Raw genomic sequence first — 22,062 nt, forward strand, 5'->3', positions numbered from 1 at the left:
AGAGATTTTTGTAGGTTTTGTCCATATATTTTTAAGGCATATTTACTCCATACCTTGCCTTTTGAGAGATCATGAGTAATTTTTTTTTGTGTCGATCATGGAAATACACAACAAGTTTGCTCCAAGTGAATTCAACCATTGCAGCAATGGGTAGGCCATGGGCACCTTTGAGTACTCCATTGAAGCACTCTGAGACATTGGTTTTCATAGCCCCATAATGGTATCCACCATCATGTATCTGGGTCCACATGTCTAGATCCTCTTTCATTAGATATGTGTATGGCATGATGGATGAATCAGGTTCACTTTCCTACCGCTCGGTTCTCTGTTTCTTCCTAAGGGCCTCGATCTCAGCTTCCTTGATAGGTTGCATGTACAACTCAAACTTAGCTTCCTGAGTAGCATACCCCGCTTTCAAGGCCAATGTCTTTAAAGTGGCATCTTGAAAATGCGTGTTGAAGTTGCTAGCAATATGTCGAAGACAATATCTGTGAACTACTCGTAGTCATCCATCATCATCTCTAGGCCAGTTTGCAATTGTGTTTTGAATACCCTTATATTGGTCAGAAATTACGCAGATGTCTTTATCTGCTATCACATCTTCCAGTGAGATCCTGAGGTGTTCTAAAAACCACCTCCAACTAGGCCCTGACTCTTTGTCCACAACAGCAAAGGCGAGAGGCAAAACCTTGTTGTTGGCATCGGTGGCCATTGCAATCAACAACACTCCTTGATATTTACCATACAAATGAGTCTCATCAATACTGATCACTGGCTTACAATGTCTGAATCCCATCAATACCACATGCATGACTCATCGACACTTTTGACAGACAGTCTACTTTTGGTCGACCTACTAGTTATAATGTTTCTGTTATGCTTTGCGGTGTAAATTGTTAATGCACGTTTCATTGCCTCTTTATTCACAAAAATCAACCCTTTCGCAAAATTCATGTCCGCATTCCAAGAAGAACCAAATACTTGCTGAACAACTTCAAGATCAACCATATTTTCCCAAGTATTTGCATAAAATGATGAGGCAGGAGGTTCATAAACGAGGGTCGCATTTGTAACATGTTGAACTTTAACAATAGCGTCCACATCATCTTCATCACATTCAGACATATCATCAACATGAGGAATGGGAGTAATTTCTTGGTCATCAACACCCTTATCAAAGTCGCCTCGCTCAATCCTTTCGTCGTACTCATCTCTATCGTCAAGATCTTCACCAAAACAGTCTTCATCTTCATCTTCAACTACTGGAACTGTAGAGGATTCGCCTCGATGTGTACAAAATTAATCTTCATATCTATTTCTAGGTTCGCTCTCAATTGTTGTTGGTGTCTCCTTAAAAGGGGGTGTATAGCCTCCCAATGTGGTGCATCGATTATCTAGGACTACAAACTGTAGAGATGTAGTTGTTTGTACAATTTCCTCTATGCCAACTTCTACACGCGGCTCTAAAGTGACGTACAACTCAAAATCTGCTACTTGTTCCCATTTCTGTATCTTATTAAACATGAATTTCACATGTTTGTCCTCTGTTATCACCATATATCTGTAATTAATGCATTGATTGAGGACTTCCTATGGAGAACGGAAAGTAATATGTATGTCATGCAAAGTAGGGTTCACTTGCAACTCTTCCATAATTTTTACTTTCAAATCATTCAGGGTCTTTAGCTTACGGCCTATCATCATATAGTAGCACTAGATACCCAGACCTTGAAATGAGAATTCGTCATAAAGGTTGGCATTGCTAAGGGGTCCACCGTAGTATATATTTATATGGATTATTGTCAACCTATAAATCATCAAGTGCAATGGTGTTAGCAACAAATTTATAAAACTCAATCAACATCAATCACAGAACTTTGCGTATGAAATGCCAACAATACTAACCTCAACCAAATTTGCATATACTCACCTCAGGTCACATACAAAAATAGTCATTACCAATTTCATATTCTTTTAAAATTCCAAATCATTCTAGGGGCATGACTTTCAAAACCCATTCAAATAAGTTATGATGAACAAAAATATTATATACCAACCAGTTATCTATTGAAATCTCTGTTACAAATCTTAAATAAATATACCTTGAAATAATTTATGGTAAAAAGACTACAAATACCATCTTAGGTATCAAACTCATAATCCATTTCATATCCATGATAAAGATCTAAAAGTACTAAATATTCCTAACAATTGATCACAATATTTAGTACTAAATGTTCCCAATAATTAATCATAATATTAATTTTTTTTTTAAAAAACTTAGCATATTATCACAATATTTACACTAACAAACTTATCTCCTAATTTAATAACATATATCAATTTCAAACTTATTTTTCTTTCTTAAAACTAAAAGTATATAAGATAAAAACCCTTGGTCAATCTGATAAACCCATTTCATCATGTTTTCACATAAATTTTATTGGACGAATCCTTAAAATTGACATTACATGATGCTTTTGAATATTAGTGAAATCTGAAAATTGTCAGAAAAAATGAGATTGCTTGGACAGATAGTCTTTGTATAAACTACAATAGACAAGCTCTAGCTGATTCCATTCACAAAGGAATATCCATATTAGAAATTTGAAAAAAAAAAAATTTATTTGTCATCAGCTCCCTCTAGAATTAATATAATTAAACTATGTTATTTGATTGAGGACCAATTAACCATGTAAAAGTCAAAGACAACTCCTTTTATGGCATTAATCTTGCGAACTTGCAACTACAGAAGCAGAAATTATACCATGTTTTGGCTACATGTAGTCTCTCTTTTAGAGTAGGTGGGTCCCACTGATGTGTGGGACCCACCTACCTTGAGAGAGAGAATACATGTAGTCGATACGTGGTATAACTCCTCCTAAATAAGACACTACTTTCCTAATAATTATCGAGTTTTGAAGTCAAATACAAACCCTTAATTAAAGTCATAAAATGGAATATTATAGATAAACAATCTAAAACGTATTCGTTTAGATAATTAGGAGTCTTGGACAAAACTTTCTATGGATTATATATATGAGGTGATAACGAAAAAGAAGTCAAAGTAAAGAGGCACACATCAGCACATGCATCAAGACAATTCATACAAGAAAAAAAAAAAAAAAAAAAAAAAAAAAAAAAAAAAAAAAAAGACTATTTGCTAGAGTTGCCATATCTCAATCATAAATCATTAACATAACCAATAATATCATGTTACAAAACCAAACTTCCCTAGTACAATTCACCTAGATATGTATGCATTAGCTGTGTCTATGCATTATGCATAGTATCCTAAGCAGCATCATTCTCCAAATTTTGGGTCTACCATTCCATAGTTTTAATACTGAGAATGACATAAAAGGAGAAGTAGGAAAACAAATGCAAAGTTAAGAGAACCCAAAAACCATAACAATTTCTTCAACTTTAGATAAGAGCTTTTGAGTTATTCTTAGTTTTTTTTTTCTTGGTCCATTGCTGCCTTCTTTAATGGAAAACTCCACCCCTTGGTTGCTTAAAATTTTCTTCTTACTCACTATCATTCTTGGTTATTCTTCTTCTTCTGCTTCTTCATCATGGTTGCATCCTTTGGCTAGCATCTCCATGGCTGAGCACCGGAATTACACTGCAATATCAGACTTTCGTGTACTGAACAGAAGAAACTTGCTCAAGTGTGACGATCCAAACCCTCATCTAAAAATTAGTGTTGATCCAAACTCTTCCCTGTCAAATGAAGAATACCTCACGGTTACTGTTAGTGGAGTTCTGCTTCCTTCTAGTAGCGATTGGGTTGCCATGATATCAACATCTTCTTCCAAGTAAGAATTATATAGAAACCTTTTACAAAACTTACACATTTAATGTCATCTATATATTCTTTGGATTATATGTTACTATGTTTGTTTATTAATTTGTTCTCTAATATATAAATGCAGTGTCACAGATTGTCCATTGAGTGAGGCTTATTATGCACAAACTGGTGACCTTAGTGATCTTCCTTTGCTATGCCAATATCCTGTTAAGGTATTACGATTCTAAATTTGAAAGTCAAGCATGCACTAGTAAAGATGCAGATTGTATAGAAGGTTTTTAATTTTTACTTTTTTATGAAATGAACAAAATAAAAGAAAAATGGAATGACTGACATGTTTTGTTAGATAGCAATAAGTTTAAGGACACAACAACAACAACAACAACAACAATAATAATAATAGAAGGGACCACATAAATTGGTATGTGTATTCTCATTGGTGAAAAAAAAACGTAATTCTAATGGTGAGTTTATGTTAAAGTGAGGTTACTCAAATGAAATGATGATATGCTTTGTTAAAAAACAATAATGCTCCGTTTGTTTTGATTAAAAACCTTATGTGAATATAAATTTCATTGTTTTCTGGTATTTGATAGTATCATAAAAAAAATAAGTTTAAGGAAAATTATTTCTTAATTTATCTTATTTAGCTTGGTATGAAATAGAGTTGTTTTTCATTAATTTTTTTTTAATTTTTATTTTTTATTTTTTTGAAAAACAACTCTCTATTGCATTAGACTAAATAAGAGAAGTTAAGATATAATTTTTCAACTCATTTTAAGGTTGCTACCAAACATGGAAAAATGGAATAATTTCTAAAAAGTTCTTTTTGAAAAATGAATTATTTTTCGGAAAATGTTTATGTCGAAACAAATTGAATAATAATAATAATAATAATTTTTGAGGTGGCATGTGTGTTCTCATTGGTGCAAATAAACGTAATTCCAATTAAAATTTGTCATATCAATAATTATGAAACTAATAGAGAAAATTATGAAGGGTAAGAATAGAATACTATGGAGATACAATAATTACATACTTTCAACCAAAAAAAAATACAATAATTACGTACTCCCTCTTACACAATAGCATGTCACACTTATTAAATTCATGGTGAGATCAATTATTCATGTGATAGGAATGAACATACATTTATTTTACTCTCAAAATATTCTATAATTTTTCATAAAAAGAGTGAAGATTATTTTGTAGCATTACTGGCTAAAGAATATTAGCTATAAATTTGTAGTTGACTAGTTGTGCTTTGCCACGTCATTTAGGAAGAAAAATCAAGTAAAAATTATATAAGGAGAAGCTATTACTTAATGTTTAGGACGGCCGCGTATATTTAATACATTCAGGTAGGTAGGTAATATGTCATAATTAACTAAAAAAGTCCGAGCAAGTAATTGAAATTGCATTGGAGTGACTTGAACAATTGACTATAACATTATTATCAACATATGTATCATTCTATCTTATAATAATGTATACATTCCTTGTGGTTTTTCACATATGTAGTTGATTGTCCAAACCATTGAATTACATAATTGATATTTGTGGTTTCTTTTACTTTTAGAGAAGAATATAACTAAACACAAAACATGGATATTCTAGCCATCAAAATAAAAATTCGACTTATAGATTTATACATAAAATTGACTTCTAAAACTATGTATTATATATGTTTATGTAAAATCTCAGGCTCAATACGTGAAAAATGATCCAGACTATCTCAATTGCACGAAGAAGGATTGCCAGGAATCTGTGCTTGGTAAATGTGTGGTGGCCACTTGCAGTGGTTCCCTAACATTTCATGTTATTAATATAAGAACCAACATTGAATTTGTGTTCTTTGCTGGTGGCTTCGACACACCTTGCATTCTGACTAGGTCGAACCCTTTGGATTTTACTAATCCAAATATGCCACTATATGGACATCTCTCAAGCATAGATTCAACTGGGAAATCGGTAAGGAGCTTTTAAAATAAAAAATAAAAAATACTTGTTCTTGATTTGGTTTTCAAACAGAGATAGATACAAAGAGAAAAGGCAACATAAGGTTCCTTATTTTGACCATTTACAAATTGGCTAGTGGTACAGATGAGATTAACATGGGTTAGTGGGGATGAGAAGCCTCAACAAGTGCAATATGGAGATGGCATGTCACAAAATTCTGTAGTTACTACATTTACACAAGATGACATGTGCAGTAGTGAGTTCCCTTTTCCATAGTTTATATTGTTCCCTTCTAATTAGCCAAACAATGGTATGTTAAAGATTTATTTTATATAATCTTAAAGGGTTGGCTAAGTGATTCCTAAGTTCTCATGATATCTATGAGATCTTGGGTCCGAAATATCTTGCCAGCATCTTGGAGAGAGATTCCTTCCAGTAATAACCAGGAGCAGAGCCAGAAATTTTTGTTTGAGGGGGCCAAGTTACGGTACTAATATATTTATCAAAACAACCCCCCACATACGTACATATATATATATATATATATATATATATATATATATACACACTTTTTATTATATACACACACATATATATACACACTTTTTTATTTGATAAGTTATATACATACAAACACCCGGCAAAAAAAAAAAAAAAAAAAATAGAGCTTAGTATTTTCAATCAAAATTATGTTTGATGGTGATCTTTCATAAAATAAAATTCATTTTTTCCACTTTCATAGTGAAATTCTTAGAAAATCTTATTTTCAATATAATTTATCAAATTTTATACTAAAGTAAGTAAAAAATATTTTAATTGAACTAATGAAATTTTCAAAAATATGAATTATTCAAAACTTGGAGGAATAAATTAGTCTCCAAACATATTTGAAACTATTTTTCTCTAACCTATTATGTGGCAACTAAAGATAAATTTCATGTATAGTTTTAATGACAAGATTTTTTTAATAAGTCAATGACTTGTTAATCGCCACATAACAGGTTAAAAAAGATAGATTTAAATATGTTTGATGCCAAACCTTATCAAATATTTAACAGATATAAGAGTACATTTTACAATAAAAAATAAAATTGCAAAAAATAAAGTCATATCTTTGTTAATATTAGATCAATTATTTCTTTTAAGAGCATCATTAGACTAATTCAAATATTTGGAGGGTCAACTCTTATTTTTATAGACTGAATTTTGAAAACATTAAAATAATTATATATATATTTTTAACCCTTCAACATAGCTCTGCCCCTAGTAATAACCTAGTGTGTGTGGGACCTGCCGGGGGATGCACATGCCCAAATGAATAGTCAAATACTTGAAGCGGTCTGAATACCCTTATTTATATATATAAAATATTTATTTTATATATATTAAGCCAATTTGATTTTCTATTTTTTTTATCTCCAATTAATTGTCCATCTTCTCTACTTAATTAGATTAATTTTTGTGTATGAAACTGATAATTATAGGTTCGACTCTACCGAGTCCGGCCAAAGACTTCGGATGGCATGACCCAGGCTTCATTCATACAGCAGTGATGACAGGACTTCAGCCTTCAAGCAACTTCTCCTACAAATATGGAAGGTATGGTTAGCATCTCACAATTTATCACATAATTTACTGTGTCGTCAAATTTTCATCTGTCAAATTGTTCTGAACAAAGGTTTTTATTTTTATTTTTATTTTATAAGATTAACTTAATTAATGATCATATATAAATGTTATAATTGCTAACATATCTGGCATTACGACAATGTAGTGATTCAGTTGGTTGGAGTAATCAAATCCAATTCAAGACTCCACCAGACGCAGGATCAGATAAACTCTATTTTATTGCATATGGTGATATGGGAAAGGCTCCTCTTGATTCTTCAGTTGAACACTACATTCAGGTAGGACGTGTTCAATATGCATAGTACCCTTATCTTATGGTTATAAATTCTAAAAATTATAAATTAAAAGGTTTGAATGTATAGATTAAGAAATATTAATTCTTCGATTATCATCTGTACTACTACAAATTTAGTATTAAAAAAAAATTTTCTCAGTGATTCATGGTGGAGTTGACACAAATTTAAAATTACTTTAAAAAATAATAATATTTGCAAATAATTTGATAGTAAAAAAAAAAAAAAAAAATCAAATAATAGAGCATTATATTCACATAATTTTTTTGTCCTTATGACACTCATTAAAATAATCCAGTAGTAAACTATAAAATTCATTAGAGTTTTAGCATGATGATAAAAAGTAATAATCATTGAAGGGACCACATAAATTTTAAATTCTATATATAATGTATATATTAAAAAAAATATTTAATCTATTAAATATATATGTTCTTCATATTCTCATATTTAGGATGTTCTTAATAATTTCCTGAACTTATAGCCAGGATCGGTCTCAGTGATTAAAGCTGTGACTGATGAAGTGAATTCTGTAAATGTGGACTCCATCTTCCATATTGGAGACATAAGCTACGCTACAGGTTTCTTAGTAGAATGGGACTTTTTCCTTGAGCTTATCAACCCAGTGGCCTCTCAAATTGCTTACATGACCGCAATTGGAAACCATGAGAGGTAACTTTTTTGGCTATATATGCTTCAATTCTGTTCTAATAAATCATTTGGTTTGATTAATGTAAAATTAATATATGCAAAGATTAATAATGTGTCAACAATTTATCATTGTTTTGAATTTTTTTGTAAAATTATTTTGATATAGTTTTTTATGGTATTCTTCAACCTCTAAATGAAGCTCAAAGAATTAATTGAAGCACCTAAATTAGCTTGAGATCCTTTTAATTGAGCAATCATTAAAACTTCTATTATGTTTTTTGTTACTTATTCACAACAAATGTAATTCTTGAACAACACATTATTTAATCAGTGTTAGTTCTAAATCTCAAATTGGTTGCTAGGCATATATATGTGACCGGAAAATACATATACATACAAACACATACATAATTGCTGCTGTTGTTATTATTACATATGGTAATCCTAAGAACAATTGGGATTGACTTAATGTTTTTTTTTTTTTGATTAGGGACTATGTAGACTCAGGATCAGTATATCTAACTCCTGATTCAGGTGGAGAATGTGGAGTTGCTTATGAAACTTATTTTCCAATGCCAACTTCGGCAAAGGATAAGCCTTGGTATTCCATTGAACAAGCTAGTGTTCACTTCACAATAATTTCAACTGAGCATAATTGGTCAGTGAATTCTGAGCAGGTAATTACAAAAAGATCATATCTTGTGTTATTATCATTCATTTTTTTCAATGGAGTTCTCTAATCATTTGATTTGATATTGCCTTTTCTCTTACTCAATATGTCATGGACAAAATGTAATACAGTATCTATGGATGGAAGAGGACATGGGTTCAGTTAATCGATCAAAAACTCCATGGTTGATTTTTATGGGGTAGGTATATTTCACATACATTGAAAAAGAGGGGGAGGATGGGTTCTCAAAATTACTAATTTATCCTCAAACTATATAGTTTAAGTTCAATTTAATCACTCAACTATTAATTGTGTCAATTTAGTCCCCCAGCTTTCAAAACAAAATCAATTTCATCCTTAAATCTCCTATTTGTTCAATTTTAATGAAATTATATAGTTAATGTAGAAAATGGAGCACAAAGTCAAAAAATTATTATAGAATGTGTACAAAAGTCTATATTAAATTAATTTCAGCTATTAATTCTATTAAAATTTAAAAGGATAGGATCAACCAAATAATCAAAATTCACTTGATTTTGAAAGTTGTGAGACTAAATTGACATAGTTGAAAGTTGGAGGATCAAAATTGAACTTTATCCAGCAGTTGGATAACCAAATTAGTTAATTAACAAAGAAAAAAAAGAACCCTTCTACTTTATGAAAGTGCTATATAGGAGTGTATGTCAAAACAATTGGCCTGTGTAGTAGCTTAATAAGTGAAGTGTAAAATTTGCCAATTGCAGGCACAGACCAATGTACACTTCTTCAAACGCTGACACTAGTGTTGATCCACAATTTGTTAATGCCGTGGAACCATTACTGCTCCAGTACAAGGTACATTCCTCTATCGAGCTTGTATGTTGAATTATCAAATTGGTCATTTTTTGTTTGTTGCTTTACTCATATGCAATGTTGGGAATATGAACTAGGTCGACCTGGTTTTGTTCGGTCATGTTCATAATTATGAGAGAACTTGTGCTGTTTACCAAGGAGAATGCAAGGCCATGCCTACAAAAGATGCAATTGGGATAGATACTTATAACAACAGCAATTACAGTGCCCCAGTGCAGGCAGTGATTGGTATGGCTGGTTTTTCCTTAGACAAATTTACAACTGATGTAAGTTGCTCTCTATCTTCACATGTATACATTGTTAAATTACCGATTGTCTCAAAAGGTTAAACTATTGGGATGTGATATATTTAATCATTTAACAAATACTTCTAACACTCTCCTCATGTGTGGGCTCAAACTCCCTTTTAATGGGTGAGACCCAATACATGAGATTTTAAATGAGAGGAATAATGGAGGAGACAGAGATCGAACTTAGGATCTCATACTTTGATATTATGTTAAATTATCGATTTTTTAGAAGTTATATTAAATTACCAAGTGTCCAAAAAGTATAATCATTTGACCAATCTTCTAACATACGTATATTTGTATATTTATGATGAATGAACTTGCAAATTACTTTGTTCATGAACAGTCAAATAGCTGGAGTTTATCTAGGATTTCAGAATTTGGTTATGTAAGAGGGAATGCAACAAAGGAAGAGTTATATTTTGAGGTCAGTATGCTCAATTCAACTATAGGATTTGACAATAGAATTTATAGACACTTTTTTTTTTTTTTTTTTGCTTGTATTTCGTGTTATTTATATGTTTGTGTCTTATCCTTGTCCTTTATTTTGGCAGTTTGTGAACGCAAATACAAGGAATGTTGGTGATAGCTTTCGCATTATGAAATAGCAAGGTCCCTCGTATAGTCATATGTATAGAACCTTATCCATTACCCACATATATGATATATATGGACCTCCCAAGGTCTTTACTGTACATCAATTCTTTTCAAATAAAAACCCCCATGTCTTTGCAAAAAATACAATGAAATAAACTATTGTTTACAAATATAGGACTGGCTTTTATAACCAAATGGAAGAGATTATTTAGGGTTTGGGAATGGCTAGTTTATTATATAGATTGATGTGATTAATTTCTAATTTATTCTCTCTTTTCTATTTATTTATTTCTTGTATATAAGAGCAATGCTTTATTAAGATTTTATAAAAGAGTTATTTCTGCATGTGTTGAAACAGTAGTTCTATATATGAATATATCTTTATCAAATTCAAGCTATATTTTATTAATTAGCTAGAAGCATAGAAATATAACAAAACTTTCTTTCTTTCTTTCTTTTTGAAATGCGTTAGATAGGCAACAGAATTGTGGCTGAATTTCTTAATCTATATGTCATGGTGTTTCTTGATAGTTTTTTTTTTTTCTTTTTTGGAGAGATTCTTGATAGTTATTGTAGTCTAAGATTTACTTAGAAAAAATGCTTTTTCTAATTCAAGCTAAGCATATAGATGGGGTTTCAAACTAAGGAGCATTAATCCTAAAAATATTTTAGAAGGAACATTTGTATGTGGCTTACTAGTCAAGAGTTTGATTTTCCTACAATTGATTCGTCCTTTTTATTTTTTATTTTTATATATATATGAACAAAAAAGGGTAGGGGGTGAGGGGCGACCAACATGGCAATCCTACTTGGGTGTGACCATAATAGCACTCTACCCTTTGGGTCCGGGGCCCTACTGGATGCAAGGAGACAACGGTGAGCCATAGCTTTCCAACACCATAAGAGACACTAATAAACCTTGAGCTGCTGAGGGAGGTAACTCAATTAAATCCATATTTGGACTCGAAAATTGGACCTCACACTCAACGCATCTTGTGCATCAACCAAGACCACTAGACCACACTAAGGATGACAATTTCCCCCCCCCCCTGCTTAACCCGCCCCTTCCTGCTTTGCCCTACGCGTGTTTTCCCTACCCCGCAAAGATAGTGGGGTGGGGATGGGGCAAGATTTTAGCCCCACACCACGAGGTGGGCAGCAATGGGTTTAGACCTTTTAGACCCACCTCACCCCGCCCCATGCTGCTAAGGGTTATAATTGTAAATTTTTCATACCCTAAAACCCTACTATTTAAACAAACATATCAATATTAGCTTATTTTATTCTACCCAATATAGTTTTTTGCCTTTATTTTGTTATGTGTTATACTATGTATGAGATTTTATTTTATTTTTTTATGATTGTCTTGTTAAACACTTGGATGTATTATTCAATATTTTCTAAAAACTGATTTGATTTGATGGGATAAATTTAGTTGTAATTTCAAGTATATTTTTATTAATGAAATAGGTTTCATTAAAAAAATTGTATTAGTTATAAGGCAAATTAACAAAAAGTAGAGTTTTACGGAGTGGGGCAAGACTTCCCGGGGCCCTAAGGGACGGGGATGGGGTGAGAAATTTTTCCCGTCATGCAAGGCAAGGTGGAGATGAAGCAAGACAAAACCATGCGGGGCGGGGATGAAGACTTCATCATTCGGCCTCGCTAGGGGCGGCTTGATGCATTTGGGGGCCTAAGGCGAAAATTGATTATTTTGTTTTAGATGCAAAATTACTACTAATTAACATGAACTACGTAGATTTTTTTTTTTTTTTAAAGAAATTTTATAGATAGAAAAAATTTGACAAATTTTTTCATACTTATTGATGTGGCAGATTGTAGTGGTAAGTAAAAGAGTGGGATTAGTGGTAGACTTAGATGAGAACTAGTAAAAGTTTGCTAACTCACCTCTTATTATTATTTTTATTTTTTTTAGAAGTGCAATATTCACAATATTTTTTTACAACAAATTCTAGATTTTAAGTTGCTTTTTGTTTGCTAATTGAAAACATCGCTATAATTATTTTTTTGCCATCAATAATAAGTTGTAACAACCTACTACTTAGCATTAGTTGTAAAAGTGTTATGAAAAATATTGTAAACGTTGCATTTTTCTCTCTTTTTTATTTGTTTCTCATATGGAAAAAAATATTATTTTATTTATTGATTATAAATAACCCTATTGGTTAAAATTTGAGGGTCTTTTTTTTTACTTGGGGCCTTAGGTGACTGCATCTTTTGCTCACCCATTCAGTCGGCCCTGGGTCCCGCCCTGCCCCATTGGCATCCCTAGACCACACCCCTAGGTGGTTACAATTGATTCGTCTTAATGGGATAAAAAATGAAAGAGTATATATATTCCAATCAATTAGTCAATATTGGAAAACTGGTTTTTTTTTTTTTCTTTTTTCTTTTTTATACTAATCTTTCCGGTTTAAGGATTTCATCATAATCTCTTTTTATTCACATTTTGTTTATAGTTTGTGAAATATCTAATGTTAAAGAACTACATGGTGATAATATGCTTGATTTATTGCTTTCACATTTGATACGACGTTCAATTTTAGTTCTAATAAGTAATATCACATGAGTTACTCAAAGAATTTTGAGGATCAGCCATGTTATAACTATTTTGTGTGTGAGCTTTGTTGAGTTAATAGCTCAAGCGTAATGACATTAATGGGCGGCACCACATTGTTTTGTGCCTCCAAACCCAATGACGTTAATCAATGTGGCTTTGTTGGAACTCTAAGGACCAACAAACCGATTGAGGAAGGCAACTCTAACGACATTAATGGACCATTTTGAAGCCTATAATTTTCATCAGGAAGCCCTTGACATTTTGTGCGCAAAATCTAAAAACAAATACAGGCATAATCATCTTGAAGAAAGAATTAAACCTCATAAGCCATGCTCAATGGAAAACCTCTAATTTATTAGCCTGCTTGAGGTGTCACGGCCGTTATCATTTTTATTTAAACTAGTCGTGGATACTACGCATTACACGTGATAATATTTTAGGATAGTCTCATCAAATTTATTTATTTTGGACTAATTTAATAAATAGTAATGTAATTCATAATCATATTTTTATTTACTATATAATTTTTCTCAAGAATTCAAAAGGTAAATTATCAAAAATATTAATTTTTTAATAAAATTTATTTATAATATTTTGTGTATCATTAAAAAGTATATAAAATTTGGAAATTATTCTTTTAGTTTTAGACAAACTTTCTCAAACCCAGTTTTTTCAACCATACAATCAAAAACACCAAGAAACTTATCTAAATATATATAAAACTCAACAAAACTACAATTCAAAATAAAAAATAAAACAAAAAGAAAGGGAAAAATAAAATATTGTAACTCTTTTTCCTTAAAAAAAGGGCGAAAATTCACTTTTGGTCCCTACATATTGGGCCAAATTCATTTTTGGTCTCTATTTTGATTTTACTACTATTTTAGTCTCTAAAAACAGAAAATCAATTTTATTTTGATCCTTATCATCAACCCACTAACAGAAAATACAGCATGGCAAACGGAGTGCTCTATTGGTAGGCTTTCCATAAAAAAATAAAAATAAAAAAAATAATAATTGATCCTATGTGTCATTAGCCACACATCTATATTATACCCACATCAGCAAAAAATATTCATTTGACTTTTAAATAATGCTATGTCAGCGTTTTACTTATTTTTTTATTAAATTTTTTTTAAAAGCCAAAACACAATAATTAGTCAAAAAAAAGAAAGAAAGCTAAAATTAGTTTAACTTTATTTTTCTTTAGCTTTGTCAAATTAAAACAAAACCCTCTGTCATTTATCCTTAAAAAAAAAAAAAACAAACAACCAAACAAACATATACTCTCTAGAAGTGCAAAAATGGCAATCAAGCGAAAATGGTGGAGAAGTAGTTGTCGTTGGAAGCATTATCGTTGGTGTTGGTGTTGGTGTTGGAGTGGGTGCAGAGGAGGTCAAATTGGAGGTCGGAGGTGGTGAAGTCGTTGGAGAAGAGGTTGTAGCTGCAGGCTCTCAAGGTGGAAAGCATCGACTGCATGTCACCGCTAAAGATGCAGTGGACTGGTTTCACGCTGCCAGGGAGTGATAGTAGCAGAATTACCATGCCTAGAGTCAGAGTCGTGATCTGAATCGCCATTTTTGCACTTCTAGACAGTCAAAGAGTCACTATTTTGATTTTGTTGCTGGTTGTTGGGAAATTTTGGAAGACTGTGGAAGATTTAATTCGGTGGTGGTGCTTTGCTAGTTGCTGGGTTTCTATTCTTTTGCTTGAGTTTGATGTTCATGTTCTTTGATTTGGTGGTGGTGATTTGGAGGTTTTTGTTTGTTTTTTCTGTGGGTTTTTCTGTGTTTTTTTTTTTACCGAGAAAATTTATGGGTTTGAAGGCTAAGGTTTGCTTTGCTGGAGATATGGGTTTGGGGTTTGGTTGAGATCTAGGTTTGGGGTTTGATTCTTTGCTAAAGATTGATCATGGGGGAAGAACACAAAGAACATGAAAAGGTTGTTTTGGAAAAATAATGAAAGGAATAAAAAGAAAATAAGACAAGAAAGACATTTTTTTTTTTTTTTTGTTTTGATGTGTTTGGTTATAAAGAAAGTATAAGAAAGACAAAGAAAATTATAAGAAAATAAAGATTAATTTGCTAAGAATATGAATCATATCTAGGAAGAACACAAAGAACATGAATATGTTCTTTCAAAAAGAAAAAGGATTGGAATTAAAAAAAAAATCATTTTAATTAAAAGAAAGTAAATTTTTTGTTTGAAAGAAAGTAAAATTTTTTTAATTTGTTTTCTATTTTTTTAATTAAAACCAAAATGAAAATTGAGGAATTAAATTTTTTTTAATTTAAATGCAAACGTGGCATTTAAAAAATGCCAAATAACTTTTTTTAATAATATTTTAATGTTAGCGTCATGTCAGCAAGTAGGGCTCTCCGTTTGCCACGTAAAACTTTTTTGTTAGTAAGTTGATGGCAGCGATCAAAATAGAATTAACTAGAATAGTAGTAAAATCAAAATAAGGACCAAAATGAAAATTGACCCAAAATGTAGGGATCAAAAATGTATTTTCGTAAAAAAAAACCAAGAATACAATTACAAAGGGGAAAAAAGTAGAGAATTTTTTTTTGAAAAAAGAAGAAGTATTATGTTAATACTATCATAATCTAATTTAACTTCTAATCCAATCTGTGAAAAATGAATAGATAAATAAGTAATTTTTAACTCAAAATTGAATTTGTTTTCTTAAAAATCTCAAGGAATATACCAATAAAATAAGGAAGATAAAGAATGATATAAAATATTGGTAAACACTTATAAAAATTACTCAAGCATCTAACAAAGACATAAGAATTTGTTACTAATCTCTAAAACAAAATATTTACAAATAGTGAAAAGAAAATGCACAAAAACCATTGTTTTCAATTGCACTAATTGTTCATCAGCTTGTCCAGACTATCATTTTATTTTCCAAATAAACTAAAATCTAATAACAACACAAAATATGACATATTATAATATGATTTTTTTCCCAATTCAAATCAACAACAAACACCATTCATTGAAAGTGTTTGGTATTGTAAATAAAATTATAAAAAAATACTTGCATCAAGGAACACATATGAATTGGTCAATAATAGGACAATAAAAGTACAAACCTTTAGTAGGAGATCCTCTTATAGGTAGTTATCAAGTTGTATCTTTTCTACCATCAATGATTAAGAAAAATGCCAACCCCTATGAATACCTTTTTATAGAAAATTATTAAAAAGTAGAGTTCTAAAAAAATACAAATATTAATCAGCATAAGGTAGAGATGCAGGAAGAATAAAAAAAAAAATCCGACAAAAATTGAAATAAAAATTGAGAGAGAGAGAGAGAGAGAGAGAGAGAGATGCATAAAATGTGAGAAACTGGCAAATTTATAGTAAAAATATGAGAACAAGAAGAGCCAAAATAAAAGAAAATGAAGGGGCAAAATAATATGTAAAATTAAAACTGCTGAAGATGAATATATATAGACAATAACTTTGTTTTGATTTTCCATCGATTTATTATTTAGCTATAACATCAAAATTAAAGTAGAGAAATATGTAAAGTTAAAACCAACTAAGATGAATTATGAAATCCATATTTATATATTTAATATTGTAAAAAAGTTAAAGGTAAAAAATAAATATGAAAAATATTAATTATGTGGCCAATGATGTGGTGGTGAGGTAGCTCAACAGGAGTGTAGCACTAATAAATGTCATGCTTCAGTTTTTAAATATAAATAGATAGATTGCAAAAAAGGGACGGAACAGGAAATTCATCTTTGGGGTTATAGTACAAATGATATTTCTTTCATCATTTTGGAATGAAAATTTATAAAGAGTTCAATATTAAATTAATGTAGAAAAAAAGTAGCATCTATTTAATGTTAAAAAAAATATATAAAACAAAAAAAATGCAAGGACTCCCCATTGAAGAAGAGGGAGAAGACTCTTCAAAGGTGAGAGAGGAGTTGATATGGGTGGAATCAGTGGGTGGGAGGTGCACGCATTGCCGCAATGGGTGATCGATTGTTGCGAGGCATCGATTGTATTTCATTAGCTTAAATAGTTTTTTAATTTTGAAAGAATAACACCACAACCTGAGCTTTTTTTTTTTAATTTACATGGGGGGATTAGAAAAACATCTATATTTTTCCTTTCATTTGGTTTTTTCACATATTATAATTTTTTTTTTTTTAAAATTTAGATTTCAAAACATATTTTGTAGCTCAAATTTCTTAAGTCTCCACATGTTGTCTTTTATGTGTATACCTTAGTACAAAAAAATGTGCATGTGTTAGGACATATGTGAATCATGTTAGGAGTATATGTCATCTAGAATTGGCTAATCCTATAACAAAATGCACTTTACTTATAATTAGGTAGATCTAAGATGTATTTAATGCTTCAAGAAACAAAATTTAAAGTCCAAGTGTTAAAGCCATGCAAATTTGTCCAAGAATTAATTGAAGAAGTACTGGATTTTAAAACTCGACATATGGCATCTATTGAGATTTAAAAGGCATGTTTAGCCCGATGCTTGACAATTGCTCGATAGATAACCTATCTATCAAGATTTACGAAAATCAGTTTTTTAGATCTGATTTCACGCATATCCATGTGTATGTGTTTAGGCTTTCTTTTCTCACAACCCTAAACATATATAAGGATTATTTTAAGGGCTGTCAAAGGGTTGTTGCATTTGTTGTTGCACTTGTTGTTGCAAGCATATTGTGACTGAAGACAAAGTTTCCCGAGTTCATCTTTCTCTTGAAGAAGCTGCTGCATTTGTACGTTGTAGGGTTTTGTAACCAAGAAGTTTCGTGATCTTCATCATGTGGATAAACTGAAGAACTTTACAGTCAGCATCCTTCTCAAGTTGGTGTGTTAGTCACATACTTGGATCCGTGCATTGAAAATGAGAGATTGTTACTACAGAACAAGTCCAATTGGGTATTGGGATAAGGGTTCAACTGTAGGTTGGTATAAGGTACTGAGATTTCTTTACTTGTAACCTTGTAACCGCTTGTTGTGATAATAGTGGATTCTTGGGAGTAATGAACTTAAAATCACCTAGTGGGGTTTTTGCCTTGAAGGTTTTCTCCATTCGTAAATAAATCACCGTGTCAACTTTATTTTCCGCTACATATTAACTTGGTGATTTATTTGTGCTACCACGCGTATTGCATGTTAATTGGTTAATTCATCACAAGAGGTCAATACATTCTTAGCCTATCAATATGGAATGAATTAAATATATATATATATATATATATATATTTGTATATATTAATTTCCTTTGTTACAAGTTTATGTTTAACATGTTTATGTATAAATATATGTTTATAGAAGGATAGTTCATCACTTGTACAACCAAGAACAATCCATTCAAGAAGTATGAAACTTAACAAATTTCTCTTATATCACTAAAACATATCCAACAATAATTAAAATATAAATATGACTTAATTTAACTTAAACTAGCTAAGAAAGGTCTCAAGAGCTCTCCCCCATTTGAAACATCCTAAATTAATGCCTGAGCCCTTGAACCAGCCTTCTCTCCCCTCTTATAAGTCTTCAAACCAGGTTATCTCCAAGTCATTACATTTCTTAGAAGTAATATGTATTCCCTGTGAAGATCTTTTTATAAACTTTTTTTTGGGACATCGAAGTACTTTCAAGGGTGACCGTATATATGCTGTTTTTTTTTTTTGGAACATCGAAGTGTTTGAGAGTATTTTTAGGAACATTAAGTGCTCTCCACATCACATTCATTTAATCTTTTTAGGCACTTGAAAGGCAATGGTTGATAGGGTGATTAATATTTTATTATGTTTTTACATTTAGCAAAATCAGGAGTCTCTAGAGAATCACTATGGTTAGTTGGTTTTATATATGCAAATATGACTAAATTTTCAAAATCTGTTATTCCTTTTAGTCTTCTTTTATCACATTTACCAAATGATGTAGTATGTTTTCATGAACTTAACACTAAATTAGTTGTCTAGATGGAAAAATTTTAAAGTTCGTAGCCAACATCCTACATAAATTCTTCCAAAAATATCTCATAAAGTTGGCATCTCGATCCGAAACAATAGTGTTAGGCAATCAATGTAAGCAAACAATTTGAAGGAATATTTTATCTATTTATAAAGCATTTGAACAAGTATATGGCTTGTTCCAAAAAATAATAATAATAATAACGAACATTTTTAACCAAAATGTTAAAAGTCTTTGTAACCATGGTTTGTTAAGGTTAAAAAAAAAAAAAAAAATTATGCATATGGAATGTATAAAATATATATATATATATATATATATTTTTTCATTTGTTACATGTTTATGTATAAATATACGTTTATAAAAGATAGTTCATCACTTGTATAGCCAAGAACAATCCATTCCAGAAATCTGAAACTTAACAATTGCTTGCACATCACTAAAATCGATCCAACAACAATTAAAATATAAATAAGACGTAATTTAAGTTAGACTTACTAAGAAAGTTCCCAAGTTCTCTCCTTTGTATGAAACATCCTAAATTAATGCTTAAGCCCTAGAACTAGCCTTCCCTCTCTTCTAATAAGTCTTCAAACCAGGCTATGCCCAAGTCATTGCATTTCAAACCAGTACCTTGTATTCCTTGTGAAAATCTTAGTATGAAGATGCAATGCCACTAATACGCAAAGGACTAACCATTCATTTCACGTGTCTAAAGCATTTATACATTGTGCTTGTTTCATTATTTGTTAAAATTTGATTTATTATATAAGCTAAGTTTGATTCAATTGTTTCCCTAAATGAGAATGTAATGTACATGGTTGTAGTTGTACTGTGTGTGGATTTTTGTATTGAATATATATTTATTATAAATGTTAGTGTTTTAAAAAATTGTGTTACTTCTTAGCAAAAAAATAAAATTGCATTACAATGTCATTGTCTTCTCAATCATTGTTGCGTTACTTTTATCAAGGCCGTTATCATTTTTATTAAATTGCAATAAAGGGATGGAAATCTTTGGGGTTATAGTAGAAATGATATTTCTTTCATCATTTTGGAATGAAAATTTATAAAGAGATTCAATATTAAATTAATGTAGAAAAAAAAAGTAGCACCTATTTAATGTTAACAAAATATAAATAAAACAAAAAGACACAAAGATTTGCAACTAGAGAAAAGGGAGAAGACTCTTTGAAGATGGATTCAATAGGTGAGAACTCAAGGAAGAGGTCTGGAAGTGGATTAACAATGAGGTCGGGAGTGGAAATATCTTGCGTTCCCACTATACCATATGACGGAAGATCCAAAGTCATGCGACTAGATCATAATAACATCTAGATCTTTTTTGTTAAACACTATAGCCAAGGAAATGTTGTTTGAGGTGACAAAAAAACTAAGAAATCGAAAAGGGTTTTTTCTGGAGTCTAGGCCCTAATACTAGGGTAAAAGTCTACAAATTGAATTGTGTAAAATATTGTACAAGGAATTGCCTTTATAGAATAACATTTTAATCATATAAAATTAAAATAAGCATATTATTGCGGTGTTTACAAAGAAAACATCTAGGGTTTAAATCTTTCCACGTCAATTATCAACATATATATATTAAACAAAAAAGAAATGTATAATACATGTAATATATAATGCACCTAAGCCCATTGGGCTTCTATTCTAAGTTTTAACACAATGAATTAAGGTAGTCTATAGAGAGAGCACAATTGGTTGAGTACTATGTCCAATGAAATATAATCCATTAAAAGCCATATATATATATATATATATATATATAAGGAAAATGGTAAAGCGACAAACTATTTCACAAACTGTTATCATGGTGAATAGTTATGGGTAAGTAAAAAAGTGATGTTTAGTGGCAAGTCTAAATGAGAACCAGTAAGAATCTGTCACACCAATAATTTGTAAAAATGTCATAAAATGGTTTTTAACTATAGCATTACTCAATATTTTGACATAAATGCAATATTTGTTAAGGTGGAACACTAAATGAAGAGTATCAATAAACTTGCTGCATGACAAAAACTTAGGTTATTTCCTTAATATTCTTCTACAATATATATATATATATATATATATATATCATAATATGTGAATTTACTCCATTGGTATATTCAAAGATCTAATACCATGAAATAAATGCAAATTTTATTAAGGTCAAAGCTTAAACGAAGAGAGTGTCAAGGAATGTTCCATATGGCATAACCTCTCTACCATATGTGGCTGTAGCATTTTTCTAAAAGATTAGTTCACTGAATGTTCTAATGAAGTAAATGCACATATTAACTATCAATAGGTGTACATTAATTCCTCTATTCAAAAAAGGTGTACATTAATTATTTATATAAAAATAGTTTATGTGGTTAATTTTTTTTAAAAGAATTATGTAAGAAAGCATAATCTTATGTAGGAGATCTTGAGGTTATGTCCTGTGATGCTTTATTATAGTAATTTTTCATTTAACTTTCCACTATACATTCTAAAAAAAAAAAAAGTTAAGCTCCAGTTAGTCTTACTTAAATTAGCTTTGATGAAAGACCATCAACAAAGAAAGTCCCACATCTAATCATCTTAGAGGTTATTTTCCTTAACTCTAGTCTACGAATTGGGCTCCATCGACTTCATTTGTGTTGATGAGTTTCATGTACAACACAATTATCCATTTCATTCCCTTCATTTCCTTCTTTGACATTGGATATGCCAAGAGATTAAAGCATTAGTATCTGGGGTTGTAAA

The 22,062-nt window shown here is 30.8% G+C and overlaps 1 protein-coding gene across 2 annotated transcripts; it reads left to right on the top strand.

Annotated features, from left to right (window-relative positions):
- Positions 1–3,234: 3,234 nt before the first annotated feature.
- LOC126723732 (nucleotide pyrophosphatase/phosphodiesterase-like) lies at positions 3,235–11,112 on the top strand. 2 transcript variants are annotated; one of them, XM_050427521.1, is made up of 14 exons: positions 3,235–3,818; positions 3,936–4,023; positions 5,516–5,782; positions 5,915–6,026; positions 7,255–7,369; positions 7,545–7,677; positions 8,177–8,364; positions 8,834–9,020; positions 9,145–9,212; positions 9,757–9,847; positions 9,943–10,131; positions 10,502–10,582; positions 10,710–10,751; positions 10,956–11,112. In XM_050427521.1, the coding sequence occupies exons 1-14, from the start codon at positions 3,490–3,492 to the stop codon at positions 10,962–10,964; spliced, it is 1,899 nt and encodes a 632-aa protein (XP_050283478.1). In that variant the 5' UTR covers positions 3,235–3,489; the 3' UTR covers positions 10,965–11,112. The 2 variants fall into 2 exon arrangements, with proteins under 2 accessions (XP_050283478.1, XP_050283477.1); XM_050427520.1 differs by lacking the exon at positions 10,956–11,112 and having other exon boundaries at positions 3,236–3,818; positions 10,710–10,850.
- Positions 11,113–22,062: the final 10,950 nt, after the last annotated feature.

The sequence above is a fragment of the Quercus robur genome, chromosome 4, assembly GCF_932294415.1.
Source record: "Quercus robur chromosome 4, dhQueRobu3.1, whole genome shotgun sequence".
Lineage (NCBI taxonomy): Eukaryota > Viridiplantae > Streptophyta > Magnoliopsida > Fagales > Fagaceae > Quercus > Quercus robur.

Excerpts from the sequence above, each read along its gene's own strand:
- LOC126723732 (XM_050427520.1), top strand. The coding sequence starts at position 3,490 with ATGGAAAACTCCACCCCTTGGTTGCTTAAAATTTTCTTCTTACTCACT. Across the intron at positions 3,819-3,935 it reads ATATCAACATCTTCTTCCAA|TGTCACAGATTGTCCATTGA; the intron begins GTAAGAATTATA and ends ATATAAATGCAG. Across the intron at positions 7,678-8,176 it reads CAGTTGAACACTACATTCAG|CCAGGATCGGTCTCAGTGAT; the intron begins GTAGGACGTGTT and ends CTGAACTTATAG.